This window comes from Lycorma delicatula, chromosome 7, assembly GCF_047948215.1.
Source record: "Lycorma delicatula isolate Av1 chromosome 7, ASM4794821v1, whole genome shotgun sequence".
NCBI lineage: Eukaryota > Metazoa > Arthropoda > Insecta > Hemiptera > Fulgoridae > Lycorma > Lycorma delicatula.
Genome location: NC_134461.1, coordinates 112,651,689 through 112,669,333, shown reverse-complemented (window position 1 = coordinate 112,669,333; position 17,645 = coordinate 112,651,689). Strand labels below are relative to the sequence as shown.

General features: G+C 29.0%; 1 protein-coding gene across 2 annotated transcripts in view; it reads right to left on the bottom strand.

The window, feature by feature from the left end:
* Window positions 1–246: 246 nt before the first annotated feature.
* LOC142328064 (uncharacterized) overlaps window positions 247–17,645 on the bottom strand; it is a 29,930-nt gene continuing 12,531 nt past the window's right edge. The window contains exons 2-5 of one of the 2 annotated variants that reach the window (XM_075371534.1): window positions 10,876–10,905; window positions 10,263–10,454; window positions 6,327–6,429; window positions 247–2,599 (exon numbers count right to left, since the gene is read on the bottom strand). In XM_075371534.1, the coding sequence (XP_075227649.1) occupies window positions 2,302–2,599; window positions 6,327–6,429; window positions 10,263–10,446 (585 nt within the window). In that variant the 5' untranslated portion in view covers window positions 10,447–10,454; window positions 10,876–10,905 and the 3' untranslated portion in view covers window positions 247–2,301. The remainder of the gene's footprint in view (window positions 2,600–6,326; window positions 6,430–10,262; window positions 10,455–10,875; window positions 10,906–17,645) is intronic. The other variant, XM_075371533.1, reaches the window with a different exon arrangement.

Here is a 17,645-nt window from a genome sequence, read left to right as displayed (position 1 = left end):
ATCGGGAATTTTAGATTTTGAAAATTTTTAACCACCTTGTTTGCACATTTAACATTGCCCTAAGAAGTAAAAAAACTAAAATTTGCTTTTATTTACAGAAAGTAAATAGAGTATATGATTTATAAATCTTATTTAAAAATGGAAGATAATAAAAAAAATTATTTCAACAATAATGAATTCATAGTAACAAATAAACCAAAAGTTTACAAAACTAAGTTTACCAAAAGTTCCAGCTGGAACTTTAATTTAAAGTTAGGGCATACTGTAAGAATTTTATGTTTTGTGAAGATACAAAGAGAATCGGGAATTTTAGATTTTGAAAATTTTTAACCACCTTGTTTGCACATTTAACATTGCCCTAAGAAGTAAAAAAACTAAAATTTGCTTTTATTTACAGAAAGTAAATAGAGTATATGATTTATAAATCTTATTTAAAAATGGAAGATAATAAAAAAAATTATTTCAACAATAATGAATTCATAGTAACAAATAAACCAAAAGTTTACAAAACTAAGTTTACCAAAAGTTCCAGCTGGAACCTGAAATTCTACTAGACAGTTATTTTGCAAGAATACTGAACTTAACTGACAGACTATATTTGAAATCTCATTAGATATATCAATACAATACTTTTAAATCAAACTATTTCTTGTTTAATATTATTGACAGTATATACTTAGTAAAATAATATTTTTGGTCTGATGCAACTCACACCTTACTTTGCCTGGTCATGATTTGAGGTATCTAATAAAAGTCATGATGAAACTGAAAGTAAAGTTTTAATATATTCGTTGTGGGCAACAGCATAGTATTTTAGTTCTTATACAAATGAAATTATTCTTGCTGGATTGGTAATATGCAAGGAAACAGAATTAGACCATGAGTGTGGGCCCACTGGGTTGGTCTAGTGGTGAATGCGTCTTCCCAAATCAGCTGATTTGGAAGTCGAGAATTCCAGTGTTCAAGTCCTAGTAAAGTCAGCTATTTTTACACAGATTTGAATACTAGATCGTGGATACCGGTGTTCTTTGGTGGTTGGGTTTCAATTAACCACACATCTCAGGAATGGTCGAACTGAGAATGTACAAAACTACACTTCATTTACGCTCACACATATCATCCTCATTCATCCTCTGAAGAATTATCTAAACGGTAGTTACCAGAGGCTAAATAGGAAAAAAGGAGACCATGAGTGTGGCTGTATATAAATGGGTTCATTGATCAATTAATAAGTTGGACCATAAATTTTCATATAATGTTTAGATTGCTAATTATTATCTACATACTACATGCAGTATATTCGAATTGTAGCATAAACACCTGAATTTCCTTCTTGCTACAATTATAACTGATGACAGCTGATATTATCCTTAACCAGATTATCAATAATGTTTTACTCAAGTTATAATCAACTGCTGCTTCATAATAGTGGTACTCCTATCTCTGAAAGCTCTCCTGAATATCTGAGTTTGATTATATTAAATCTTAATTTTATATATTAGTTCTAATAGGTATATAAAATGAAAGGTACCATTTAATATCTTTGAGTCTTAATTAAATAGTTGCTGAACTACTAGAAAAGTGCAACACCAAATTAATTAAAATAAGTACAATTTTCCCAGTAAGTTACTCTTTTATAACATGAGAATGGAACTTGTATATTACCGTAAACAGTATTTAGGGTACATGCTTTTAAGTAAACTTCCTATTGCTAAGGCACACTAGAACTCCTTGTAATGCAATTTTACCCAATATTGGAAAAGGGATGTTTACCATAAACTTTTCTTTGGGTAAAAAACAATCACTTTCTTGTTGGGAATCAAACGAACTATAATTTTAATTAAGGCAGCTTCAACTTGATTAAGCTTCCTTAATAAGGGAATATTTAACCTGAATTCCTTATATTATGTTATTGCCAGTTTTATTTTTATTACAGACATGAAGAGATTTATAGTGGAACGTGAAAAAAATTTGCTATAAAATTTGGGAATTGTACAACTAGAAAGTAACTCAATACTAATTAACAAATTGCTAAGTTTGCTTAATAGAAAAACAGGAACTAAGCACCTAAACCATAATATTTAACTAAGTTTGCCTCATCAATGCTACCTAAACTTTGTATAACTTCTGTTGATGCAATGATAATGATCAAACCCATCAAACTGGTAATAACATATATACATATAAAATATATTCCCAAATATAATTTGCTTAATTAAAATGTTTTAAATATTTTTTTACAATTCTATGAACTTATGTAATATCTACAAACAGAAAAAAAACGAAATAAAAATAAACAGATTAAACAATTGGTGCATTATTGTTTTCTTTGTTTCTGCGTAAAGAACGATGCAAATTAAGTGGTGGTAAATTAGGATGTTCAATACGAGTTGGACATGATACTCTTGGTTTAATCATTTCTTCAGCATCCAGATAAGCTGAATTATCAAAACTACGTAATGGAGCAACCATTGTAGTAGTTCCTCTAGGTGTAAGAGCTGCCCAAATTGCTCTACCATCTGTTGCAACCGGGTAAAGAACAGCTTCACAGCTTTTACTTCCATCAGATGATGCTGTTTTCACTTTCCCACTTTCATCCCTATTAAAAAATGCATAAAAAATTGCTTTAATTGACAATAACCAAAATAAAGTGTGCTTTTATAAAAACTTGAATTTTATTAAATTATAATGTATAAATAAAAAAAATCATTAATGTAACAATTGGTAAAAAAAATAACAAGTCCTTAATGTAAAGTTGATAGATATTTCATACTTTATTACATGAACAAACAAATATAGCATCGTAAACAGAATATAACACTAGAGATATATTTTGTAAGTTTACAAACTTCTCTAAATTTTAAAGATGTTTATTCTCTAAATCTTACTTAAAACTTTATTGAAACCATGACAAACTGCAAAATCAATTAAAAACTAGTTAATAAAACTTTAAAAGTCTACTTTTTAAATTGATGCAATTTAAACTTAATAGTTCTAAAAACTTCATTAGAAATTTGTTACTTGCATTATGAATTAAGTTGTACCTTGAATAAAATTTTAAATCTTAAAAATTTAAAAAAATATGACTGCCAAAAAAAGTAAAAAAAATAGGATGTCACACAACAGTTTTTTTTTTTATAGCCTATGATACTTCTATAATGTACGGATTACAACATAGAGTCATACATCTAAATCGGTTCAGCCAGTGAGCTGCTATGGTGGAAGAAATATACATACACCCTAAATACATTACACTCTTTTTTGGGCAGTTGTGTAATAATACAGAAGAAGTTTGTTTAAAAACATAATAATACAAACAGAATTACTGGCTGTTTGGTCATTCTACAATTTTTTTTATTTATTTATTTTTTTAAGCTATGTTGCCTATTAGGTTAGTAAAAATGTATTCTTATGTATTTAAGTATGATCTAACAGGCTACCTTTACATTTGTGACAAAAACATGTCATGACATTGCTTTATAAAAATTTTATTGGCCAGTATGTTTTTGTTTATTATCTTGGTAAATATTAATTGCAATTTAGTCTATTGACTCAGAATTAATTTTGTGAAGCATGATCAGTAAATACAGTGGATTTATCATATGTAAATTATTTTTTATTACAGTTGTACTGAATTTATACTTTAATTTTTTTTTTCTAATGAAAATAGCTAACAGTTGATAAATTAAATGAAAATGTGTTCTTCCAATTATGTATTTAGACGTTCAGCTAATTCAGTACTATATAAATATTTCATATACCACCAGAGATAGTTTAATCTCTTACAGATAACCCATACTAGTGTTATTTTTTTAGATTTTCTTCATGGAACATTAATGCAATTCCTTTTCTTTTTGTAGACAAATTGCAGTAAATGATTTTACTGTAATTAAAAGGTGCTGATGTTTAATCGTTTTATATAGGCACTTATAATCAAAATTTTACTTCACCATTTGCAATAATGTACACCCTTGCACCATCTCCCTCTTTCTAGCGATTAAGATCTTAAAAGCTCCAATTTCTTTTTAAGTTATCTACAACTTTATTTTTCTCTTTTTATTTTTAACTTTCTAAAGAGCCTTTAGTAGTATTTTAATCAATCTTTCTCCTCTTGTTATAAGCACCAGTCATCTTTTTTATACCAACCTATTCTGATTAAGCTTCTATTCTATTTAACTGTCTTTATTTTTAACTTTCTCTGTCGATTTAATCTTCTACAATATTTTCTAATATCACATTTCAAATACCTTTAGCCTTTGTTTTCTTAGAGCCATGTTTCACATTCATAAAGAAATACTCTAAGTAACTATTTATAACTTACTAAAAATAACTGTTTCTTTCTATATACTTGTTTCTTGTTGATTATGATCATTTCTTTTAATTCAATTTAAGGTTTTGCACTTATATATAAACATAACTCTCTTCTTTTAAATATAATCCTTTTCTGTTAACATGGCATCTCTTGTAACTGTTCATATTTTTTAAGTTCAAATACTTTTATGGTAAAAATTAATGGAGTATGTATCTACATTATTTTACGTGTTCAATTCTTCCTTCCTTTGTGCAGACATTTGTTGAGTATTTTCTCCATCCTCATTACTTTAGTTAACCTAACATTCATTTTCATTCTATATAATGTCATACTATTTTCTAATTTTGAAACCATCTATTGAATATCCTGTCATTTGTCTTTTAAAAAAATTCAAATCAAGAGCAAACCTTATACAGTTTATTCTCTAGAACTGCCATGTAAATACCAAAATTAACAATCATTGATGCTTCATTTGACTTTCTTTATTCTTGTACTGTGTAACGCTATACTCAATGCCCCTCCTCACATGTGTGTTTTCTTATTCATGAATGTCCCACCATAACTTATGTGAAATATAAGTGTTGCATTTTTTTGATTTTAGTAATATTACTTTAGGCATGCTATACAACTATTTTAAGGAGAAAGATGAAATAAAAAAAATTATAAGTGAACGTGTTAGATCCTTACCAGAACTAAAACACAATACCAGAGTTACACAAACTGATAGCCAGGTGATTTAGTGATATAGATAATTAGTGGTACAATTTTAAAATTGTGTCTGTGTGCATGTGCAGTCATATGTGTAACTTATTAAAAAGGAATTAAAAAGGAGGTTTGAACAATGTAAAATTGAACATAACATTGCTGAATGAACTGTACCATGTAATTTTATTTTGGAAAAGTTGTTTTAAATTGTTATCAAGTTTAAGCTAGTTGATGGAACTTTGACACTCAGTTGTTTAGAAAATTGTCTAGAAGTTTGCAGTGCCAAAATTTATTTAAAACTTTGCATATGGCTTTAAGTGCAAAATGAATGTCATAGGAAACCTTGGTAAAAGTAATATACTCACCACTATAACGATACTGTAGTAAAATATAATTTAATAGGACCATTTAATATATCACATAAAACTTATACGTTACCATGTATAGAAAGTCTTTCCTTAATCTAGTAAATTTTCCTTTAAAATGAAGTTTAACTTGTAAGCAGCATTGACAAACATGATAACTTGACTTGTGTATGTCATTTAAGTTGAATAAATATCTGAGAGAAAACATATTAAATGGGTATTTCATCAAGTTGATATTAAGTAGAAAATGATAGATTTGAAGTTGAGCATTTAGCAACCACTAGTTTCAGCTTAAATTTCATTTATATATAATGTTTGTCATTTCTATATATATAATCAAAAACTGGCTTTTTTCCATCTCCATCTGATTACTTGAAATATTTGTATGGCTAAATTAAATTACAAGAATCTTAATATTTTATTTTATTTCTTGGTTTATTAAGAAAAAAAAATTAGTATTATTTATATGCAACTCACTCTTAAATTAATGGAATATGTTCTTACAAAGCCTTTTCTAGCTAATTATCTGGATCTTTGTTAGTGGAGTTTTTAGAAGTGTTCTTGTTAATGGTTCTCGTCAATCATAAAAAGATTAGGAAATCTCTTAACTAGAAAACTGAATAATGTATTCCAATTTTATTATATTTTTTAATGTAGTATGTAGTTAGTCAAATGCAGTGCGTGTGGAAGATATTACTCAATTATAGTCTAATTGGATTTTCCATCCTTTTAAAGTTGAGTACCATTAACTGCAGTATACCCCAAACACTTCTGAAGAAGCTGCTAATAATTAAATTTAATAAGATCTTTGAAGAATATGTTTCATTAATCTAAAAGTGAATCATTTATAATTATTAATAATATTTAATCGTTATCACATTTCAGCATGCTATTTAATGAATATAGTTTTTTTAAATAAAATATAATTAGTAAATCTTACTGACCATCTAAATTTAATAAGAATTAGAGCTAAAAGTGAACCAAGTAGTAGGACTCCAACGCAGAAAGATACTAGAACCATCACCCATGCAGTATCCAAAAATGGTCCTAAAACATGTAAAATTAAATTTGACTCTGAAGTAATAATTTATTTTATTATAATATACTGCTAAGGTTATAACTATTATTTTAGGCCAAATGTTAATACTTTCATTGTAGTAAACAGAAAAGTTTTGGTTTCAAGTAAAGATTTAAATTTTTTATGAACTTGAAATTTCCAAATGAATTTTGATTTTATAACTTCATAACTTTCAATAAACTAAAAGAATAAAATCTACTTGATTGTTACAAAAAGTTCCTGATAAACACAATCTAAAACTTAAAAAAAAAAAACTACATTTTATTGAACACCATATATTTATAAGAAAATATGATTTTTCTTTACATTAACTATTGCCAAATTTAATGTATACAAAATCATAGGTGTCATACTAAATAAGATATATTAGCATAGATAATGATTTAATGATATTTGTTTGGCAAAAAAAAAAAATAAATAAATAAAAAATAAAGTTATAAATAAGATAATACAAACAAAAAGTGCGGATCAGAGTTGAGTAAAAAATTAATTAGTACAATTTATACACATATTGTGTGAAAAAATATTTTAGACAAAAAGAAAGTAGCAAAATATTACTGAAGAACATATGTAAAACAGATGTTGGTTAGCTTTTAAATAAATGACAGAGATTTACTTTGCAATTGGTGTAACATAACATTTACTCTCATGAAAAAACAAATACAAAATTACTCTATGATGTTACACTTGTTGAAAATAGAAATAGAAAATGGATACTGAAATAACAATTAACATTTTTAATGAATGCTGTTTTTATATGAGATGATTTATTTAAATTAAGCATCATGGAGATTTAAAAATGATGTAATAGTATAGAAAAATAAAAATAAAGAACAAACCTTAATATTTATATTAAGTGTACTTTACTATTTAAAGTATAAAGATATGAAAAAATAATTATATTAAAATGTAAAGAAGGCGGAAATCTTATAAAACAAGGTACAATTTGCTGATTGGGTTATTAACATAAAAAAAAAAAAAAAAAACAATTGAAATTTATGAATAACTGTATTGATATTAAAGTGGTAAAGAATTAAAAATAATAAAGTACGAGTAAATACAGGCATACAGTAAAATATAATTGTTATTGTTTAATGAATATGTGTATATTGTAATTGCATGCATCCATTTCAAATTTAAAATGGTGTATTCATATATTTATGATTGTTTGAGCAATGCTCAATTTGCTTTCCAAAACTAAAACCTAAAACAAACTATTTTGGTGCACTAAAAATTTAACTGTATCAATTTAAAAATATTTCTACTGATAAGATTACAAAATTATGTTAACTTAATAATATCTAAGATGATATGCTTTAAAATATAACTGCTATCTTTAAAAATAACCTAAAAATAAAAAAACAATTTCACACGTTTTACAATGCTGCCAATTGAATTTTCACTTAAAAATAAAAACTCCTTTTGGGGGAATAAAGCTAAATACTTACAAAACTACAATTTTTTAAAATTATTTTTGGGCTATCTGTTATGCAAATAAAACAAAATAATATATATACTCATTTATGCTTTTTTTGTTCAAAATACTGCCTAATGTTCTGAATTAATGACAAACAACAGCTACAAATACACAAAATGAGAAAGCACAATATAAATTTATTATTTTGTATAATAAACTTTTTTAAATTCGTGGACTTATCAGTTATAAAATATTATAAGATTAGATAATGCAATACCACTATTAAATATAAAATCTAATAAGTGTCATGTCCGACTGAATCAAACAATGGTTACAGTTAAGCTAGCAATTGAAATATAAAATACTGCTTAATAGCAATTTTTTATTTTGCTGTTATAACTTTTAATAGATACGATAATTAATCATAATCGTTGTTTAATTTAGTTGATTATAACAACTATTACATTTCACTTGTAATCATGCTGACTATAATAAATATTTAAATTGATAGATTTTTAGTTTACGTTTATGAATAATAGCACTTTTTGATTGTCAAGCTATATTCTACTTTTTTTAACTTACAGCAATTTGTAAAATATGAAAACCTTTCTTTTTATAGATTACTACTTTACCTTATAATTTAATTGGTATAAGTTTTATTTTAGTTTGTTAAGTGATTAAAATCTGTGAGCAATATGAGTATATAAACCAGTGGATAATATTATTGTATAATAATTGTACATAATGGAAAGGTATGCAGATAGTAGCTGAAACTGGCTAACCTGAAAAAAATTGATGTGGATACCATATTCTACACAATTTGTAAAATTGTAAGCGTAAGAAGCACTAATATTCATTTTTAAGTAATCTGATTTTGCAACATAAAAACTGAAAAAAAAAACATTAGAAATAAAACATAAATTTAGCTGGCAGAAGCATGATTCAAAAGGAAGCTCTATGATGGGAAGTGAGTATAGAACTAACAAAAAGGTTTGTAAAAACTTTGTACAATTTTTGTTTCACAAGGTAAAAAAATTAAAAAAAAAACATGGCAATCTATTGTCATCTGTGATACAAGTATTAAAAAAACTGAGAATGACTAGTCAAAATTGATTTGATTTTCAGGTTCACCATTCTCAATGTTAAAAATACACTCATTTATGTTTCTATTCAATTTATTTTTCATTACTGTTCAACATTTCTAATGGAATTATGTTTCTTAGAAAAATAATTTTATTTAAATACAAATATTTTTTTCTGTTTTTCAATATAAGGGAATTAGGAACCTCATATTGTAATACTTTATCTTTTAATTTGTAATTATTATTTTATTAATAAAGTGTCTATATTTAATCTACTATAATTTCATAGTTTTATTTTTTATAATTTTTAATATGGAATTAACTACTTCTATCTTTTATTTAAAAATTTATTTGTGTTTAGTAACTCTTCTGATGCAAATTTTACAATGGTTTCCTTTGATTTATCCAGGCAATGCTGAAATAAGGGTAAATAATAAATTTCTTTTTTTCCAATTTATATCACAGCTATCATTACTGATGCGACTTTTATCTACAGTTAAGAACTCATTAAAATAAAGTATTCATTTCAAAACCAACATATTTTGTTTCAAGCACTAAAACTCAATGAATTGAGTTAATTGGAAAAGTATTTAACAACATAATTTGTAGTTGTACATCAGGATATAAAATTTTGTTAATTATCAACTAAGGACATCAAATTTTATTACAAAACTTTGCTCTTACTGTTTTTGTTGAATGTTATTTATTATTTCAACCAGTTTTTCCAGCTTGCTGGCCAGATCTGGGTGTGTGTATATAAACAAATGCAATCATTGCTACTGGCTTGCCAATCCTGTAGCTGTAAATATAAGTGTAAATGTACCAGTAAATATGTAGTCCTGAGCAGTCTCAGGTTGACCATGCCTGAGACATGTGGTTAATTGAAACCCAATCACCAAAGAACATCAGTATCCGCAGTGAAAAGTATTTTTAAAAAAATGAAAAAGAAAATGTAATTAAAAAGCATTACAAATTATTTATAATTTTACATGTAACTGTGGATGTAGAATAAAATTTTCATGCTTTTTAAAACTGTTGTCTTAAAAAGTATTAAAAAAAACAAATGTTTTCATGATTTAAAAATTGTAGACGTTTTTTATTTATTTATTTTTATTTTTTGAAGTTGTTAATAATGCATTCTAATTTTTATCATTATTTAATTTTTGAAATTTTGGATCTTCTTGGTACAATAATAGTAGTTATTTTTTATGATGAAATATTCAGAAAAAACAAAAAGGATTCTTTTTGAAACTTGAAAATTTATTTAATATATAATAAAAGAATAAATCTGTTTAATACAAACCTTGTTGTAACTCAATGAATTCAACGCCTTGTCCAGTATTCCAGTCACAAAGTAAATTACATGGTGGTGTTGAGATATTTGCTGGTGCAAGATGTAAAAATGCTGGCATTGGTGGAGGTGGAATAGCCATAATGCTATCTGGAGGAGGGCCCAGCTCCCAGCTGCACTCCGAACAACCCTCCATTAGGAAAGCTTTAAAAATAAACATTAAAATAATTAAATACTTCATTAAAATAACAAACTAGGTAAAATATCTTAAGCTTAAATATCTTAACTAGGTAAATATCTTAAGCTTAAATATCTTAACATTTTTAAAAAATCGTCAACCTGTACTAATCTTTTGCTAATAATAAAATAATGCTGGCCTCCGTGGCATGAGTGGTAGCGTCTTGGCCTTTCACCTGGAGGTTCTGGGTTCGAATCCCAGTCAGGCATGACATTTTTCACACACGCTACAAAACATGCATCTCATCATCTACGGAAAGAATTGCTTGACTGCAGACCCGGAGGTTAAACAAACAAAAAAATAAATAAAAAAATAAAATAATACAGTAAAAATAATTTTTTCTTAAATTACTGATCTAATATATAATTGAGAGATTAAAATCCTTACTTTTAGAATATATTGTCAGAGAAGTCCCAGCTTCCGGAGGTTAAACAAACAAAAAAATAAATAAAAAAATAAAATAATACAGTAAAAATAATTTTTTCTTAAATTACTGATCTAATATATAATTGAGAGATTAAAATCCTTACTTTTAGAATATATTGTCAGAGAAGTCCCAGCTTTTAATGAAATATAATAATTAAAAGTAATTAATTTTAAAGTGAATGGTTGATTTATGCATGTTATGAAAGTAGTTTAATAACTATATATCTTTCTAGAAGTAAGTCTTATAATAAGCTGTGTCAATGGAATCTCATGAATGTTCCTGTGACCTTTTACAATCCTGGATTGAAAAACCAAGATATGCTATTAATTTAGAATCTGATAACTAAGTAGAACAGGAAAAGATGGTATTGAGGTATAGATAGCATGTTTAGAATGTTTACAATTTACAATGAACCTCAAAGTTTCTTAAGGAGCTTCAAAGGAATTTAAAAGTAGCTTATCAGTTTGAGGACTAAATAATAAAGTAATTATAAGGTAATGAATGATCCATTACTAAGTAAAGGCAGTTAATAAAATGCAATTTTTTTTACCAGAAAGGGTTGTATTATTTTTCTTGCTTTACACTATTTGTTTCATGGTTAATGACTGTTAAATTTGTAAAACTTTGAAATAAAAACAATACCAATCAAAGTTATACAATTGCTTTTTCTCAGAGTAATGATACTCTCTGAACAGTCATTTACAATGGTGAACAGGATAAGTAAAGGTTGTACATCATCTGAATAAACTTAGTATGTTGATGTAACACTAGGATTACCATATTTTTTGGGTCCAACCCAGGACACATTTTTGAAATTACTTAATAGTCTTAACAGTTTACTGAAACATTAAACTTTATTTATTCAGTTATATTTTTCACTAGACATGACTTTTTTCAGAAATGGTTTGTTTGTTTTAATTACATTATAAAATTCACAACAAGAAAGTTCTGAATTAATTTTAACATTTAGCAGATGTTTAACAGTAGATACTGAAAGTCTACCCCTTTCTGCAGACCAAATGTAACCCATAATTGAAAATATTCTCTCAACTGGAGCAGATGTCCCAGGCAAAGACATCGCAAACACAATCATTTTAGAAATATTGCAACATGAAATATCAGTATTTGAAACATCTTAAAAATTGCTTTCCATTTCTCTTCAATAGTATCTGGTACTTTTTCAGAACTTGAACCACAACCTGCCGTTTGGTTTTGAATTACCTAGTTCAACAATGTACATTCATCAAATAGGTCATCAATATTTATGGAATCTTTTATAATTTCATTACCAACTTGTGCACTCTCTTCTAAATCAGACCAGGCAATTTCAGTTCGTAAATTTATCTGCTGAAACTTACTAATTTTATGAAAACTGGTTCTCTACAACTGTAAGTATTGGATACTAGAATTATAAAAATTGTCTGTGTTTGAAAAAAATTTTATTCCTGAACATCATTATTTTCTTTTAGAGTGGATTCTCTGGCAGAAGATTGTATAAATATATGGGTTTTTCTTTCCTGAAGTTGAAAAATTAATTCAAAATATGTCTCAAATACTTAGGTTGCTGTGATAGAATTAGCTTCCAATTTCAGAACTATATTATTAAATAACTGTAGAGTACCATATAAAAATTTCAAAAACAGTTCACTTTCTAGATTAAAAAAAAAATCAATTAATAATTTTAGGCATTTGTCACAAGATAAGTATGATTTTAGCACATCAAAAATGGAAAGAATTCTTTCTATTGCAGGTAACAAACTAAGGAACCTTGTGCTGCCATGAAATAATAATACTCTTGTAATCTGTTTCCACAGATTCACAGAATTCTTTAAGTTTTTTTTACTCTTACTGTATGTATGTGAAAATATTTATACATTTTTATAACAGTAACTTTTATGTCCAGGGGTCTCTACCACTGGACATAAAAATTTGGACACATGCTGTTTGTACTGAATTGTGTACAATGTGGGCTGAACACCAGTTCATAAAATAGGTCTATCTGAATCATTTTGAACTTTTCTGAACATATTTTTATTTCCCTTTCTCTTGACACCAGCAAAATTATTGTTAGTGTTATCAACAGTATAGGAAATCAACTTTTCTTCAAGTTTGTATTTTTTCACACACTGCAAAAGATATTGAGACAAAATCTGGGCAGTTTTACCTGACACTTCATCAAAATTTAGAAGTTTAACTTGAATTCCCTCCTCCAGACTGAAATATCTTACAATAATTGGAACATGTTTTACTTCACTTATGTTTGAGCTATTCATCGTTACTGTTACATAATTAATGTTTTCTAAAGAACGCAACATATTATCAAATATAAATGGTGAAATAACGTTAACAATAATAGCCTCAGTTTTGGTTTTAGCAGATGAAAATTTTGGGTCAAATAACTTTTTAATGAGTTCATATGAGCAGTCTGATTTTTTGAAACCTAATTTGTGTCTAGCAGTGTGGTATGATAGCTTCTTTAGCAGCACACTCCACATCACTGTTATTGTTATTCCCGTCTGTGGCTTTAAAAAAATCTCTTATGTTTGCTGAAGCAGTAGCATTAATAGCACTCCTATGTTTAACTGTTTTCACATGGTCTTCAATATCACCCTTTCCGTTATGTGCAACAGAAAATTCTCCAGTACATACTATGCATAAACTCATTCATTGTTACTGTCATTAGACTATCCCAAAAATCTGTATTCCTGTTGCAGGTTAACATTAAACACACATTTTCTTTTGCCCATTGCTAAACAATGAGACAAAAAACGAATAGAGATAAAATGATCAAAAACATGTAAATGAGTTACTTTACATATGAAAACAACATAAACACATTGCCCCAGTTGACTAAGTAAAATGATTACATAAAAATGAGTAAATAAAAATTTGTGGTGAGACTGATAGCCATGCCTCCATCAAAATCAACGTCAGCGCTTGTTCCAAGGTTGGCTGAGAGATGCATGGCCATAAGAGAATGTTTAAAAATGCGATGTCGAACATATAGATCTAAAATTAAAAAAAATCCTCGCCAGTCATAAAATTCTCAAACCCCGGACATTAACCTGAATAGCACTAAAAAACCAGGACTGTCCGAGCTAATCCTGGACATATGGTAAGCCTATGTAACACCAGATGTGGGTGATTAAAGATGGTATAATGGTACTCCAGATCTTTTTGTCAACTTGAAATAGTAGTACTTGAAATTAATTATGTTATTGAGAATTGGTAACACATTTTTTGAGAACGATGTAAGCTTCTATCAGTCATATAGCTTTGGGCAAGTAACAACAAAAAATTTTCAATGAATATAATGAAACAGTAAATTAATTATTGATAAATTTTTGCTAAAATTAAACTAAAACTTAATTGGGATAGTTGCTAGTGCTGTGAGCATAATTTTGTTGTTGTAGGGAATAATACACTATGCTAAAGAAGAAAAATTGCATAAAAAATTGTTATTTTTAAACTGGAAGTGAAACTTGGACGATCAGAGTACCTGAGAAGAAAATATTAGAAGCTTTTGAAATGTGGTGCTACAGGAGAATTAAAAATCAGATGGGTTGATAAAGTGATAAATGTGTTGTAGCAAATCGATGAAGAAAGAAGCATTTGAAAAAAAAAAATATAGTTAAAAGAAGAGACAGACTTACAGGCCACATATTAAGGCATCCTGGAATAGTCGCTTTAATATTAGAGGGTCAGCGGCTGATGTGGTTAAGAGGTGGCTAATAGCTCATGGTCTATGGCTCACTGAAGACAAAGTGAAAGTGGTTGTTAAGGCTGGAAGACGCAGACTGCATCCATTGCGTTTTAGAGTGGGACACACGATAGTCCATCCTAGTCCAGCCGCGAAGTATTTAGGCGTGTGGCTGGACAAGAACCGATCCTTTACTATACATGTTGAGGAGGCGGCGAGAAAGGGCGAAAATGTGGTGAAGGCGCTGAGCAACATGATGAGCAAATGAGGGCAGTCCTCAGACGGGTAAGAGGAAACTGTTGGCCAGTGTGTACTCTTCTGTGGTGTTATATGGAGTTCCTGTATGGCTGGGAGCGTTGTAGAGAGCAAGGAACGTGAGGCGTTTGGTTATGCAACAACGTAGGCTGAACATACGTGTCATCGCAGGGTATCGAACGATCAGCGTCGAGGTGGCTTCGGTTATAGCTGGAGTACTGCCCATAGACTTACAAGTGCAAATGAGAGCTGTAATAGTGAATGGAGGGGACAGAAAGGAGGCAATTGACGGTCTCTACATGGCTTGGCGTGACAGATGGCGAGATTCGGACAAAGGAAGGTGGACCTATGGGCTCATACGAGACATCAGGAACTGAGTGGAGCGAAAGCATGGTAATACAGGCTACGAATTCACCCAGTTCCTGTCTGGACATGGATGTTTTCGAGACTACCTGTACAGGATGGGCAGATGCCATACAAGTCGCTGTTACGATTGCGGCGGACTGGATACAGCAGGGCATGTAGTATTTTTTTGCCCTAGATGGCGCAACTTCCGCGGAGTGCTCGAGGGTCAGGGTGTGGAGGGGGCCAACAATATAATCGAGGTAATGCTCAGCAATGGCAACAAGTAGGAGTGTGTCTCGACTACGGCAGGCTGAGTTGATGCGAATCTATGGAGGCTTGGAGTTCAATGACGGGTGATCAAGGAAGGCCAGCTTCTGGGGGTGGGCGGCGGGGGCTCCTCGGAGTCGTCGCTCGTCGATCGGCCCCTGGGGACCTTGTGGCCTTCCGGTCACACGGATTCGGATAGTGGAGTGCCTGGGTGATCATGCAGGGGCTGTACATACCATATGGCTTAGATCCGGCCCCTGCATGGTAGAAGGGGAGGTTTTTTAGCGGGTGAGAGCCTCGCACTGCCGTCAGTGCGAGCCTGACGGTGGCTGGCAGAGCTTTTTCCTCTGCTACGGAAAGAAAAAAAAAATATTAGAGGGTCAGGTAGAAGAAAAAAAATTGTGCAGGCCAGCAACGTTTGGAATATGTAAAACAAATTGTTAGGGATGTATGATGTAGGGGGTATACCGAAATGAAACAACTAGCACTAGATACGGAATCTTGGAGAGCTGCATCAAACCAGTCAAATGACTAAAGACAAAAAAAATCTTTAAACATATTTAAGCCAATAACTAATTAGTCCATCTGAACTGATGGGAAAGGTGTCAAAGGTAAAAGAAAAATTTCACTGAATTTTAGTAAATAATAACTAGAAAATCAATTCACTTAAACGTGATTCAATTGGAACACTAAAATGAAAATAACATTAAATTCAGAAGTTTGAACAAAGTAAGGAACAAAATTTTGGTTTAGAAAAAGTATGGACAGCATATTTTTGGTAATACATAACATTTGCTATCAACTGTACTATGGAATCCGATGAAATATGTAGGTTGACAAAATAATACTTGTATTTCTAAACAGTTTTACCTAAGCTTTCTCTAAATAGTGAAAACAATTTTTAGACAATATACTTTAATCTAATGCTTCAAGTTATGTGGGTAGTGAAGAATTTATAATTTATTAATAATTTTAAAATATATATATATATATATATTGTGTAAATATTTTTTTTAAATATCAGTCTACAAGTATGTAAATGGATGAACATGAGTGAGTGGTGTGTTTATTATTATGTAGAATAACATTAATGCATCTGAAAGACCTTGAATAAAACAAAAGAAAACCTCTGATGAACCCTCTTGTGTCATATTTCACCCCTTTAATTCATACTTTTATTGTTGGCTTCTTAAACCCTCTACTTTTGTTCATCCTTTCTTCCTCTGTGTGTGGTGAAAAGTATTATTTTTGTAGAGAATTATAGTGCATAATCTTAGTATACTTGAACCTGTTTTCAACTAATTACGAACATAAATTTTATAATTATAATTACTGTAAATTTTTCACATTAACACTGAAACAATGACTCAGAGAATATGCGCACAAGTAAAAGAATAAAAATCTGGATACAGTCTAGTCTTCATAACAAAATAAATCATTCTGCACAGAAGACAAAAAAAAAAAAAACAATGCCCCTAAAATATAAAACTTAACTGTTTGGAGCTTCATCAAACAGGATATATTTTCAAAGATAGTAAAAACATTAAAAACCCTACACAGCAACATTGAGTAAGCAGTTGTTTGGCACAAAACCACCAACATGGACAAAAACTCTTGATGGTATTAATATGTTATATAAAGTATTATAAAAAAAAAAATCTTACACAAAAATAACATCTTTTTAATCGGTTTGAACATTATTAAAGCTATAAACATAAAAAAAAACCAGAATAACAATAACTAAATGAACAAACACAACTCAAATTGCACACAGATTTTGACCACATTCTTATACACATCAGCCTAATAAAAAAAAAACAACAGTAACCAGCTGAGACAATCGTGAAACAGCAGCACCAATCACTGAGGATGGCACAAAGATAACTGAAAACATTTTGAAGAAATTAAAAAAAAAAATTGTTTTATTTTACAATTTGCTTTAGTTCGTTCTTTCTAAAGATCAAAATTGATATTAAAATTATAGCCAACTGTGACGAGTAAATCACAGTAAAATTTTTCTTTCCATTCCAACAGAACTTAAAACTAATTTGAAATAATATTTGAAACATAATTCTTCTGTTTAGAGTAAGATTTAAAAAAAATGTTAATGAATCAATGTAGAACATTATTAAAAACACAATAATTGTTAGAAGAATATTAACA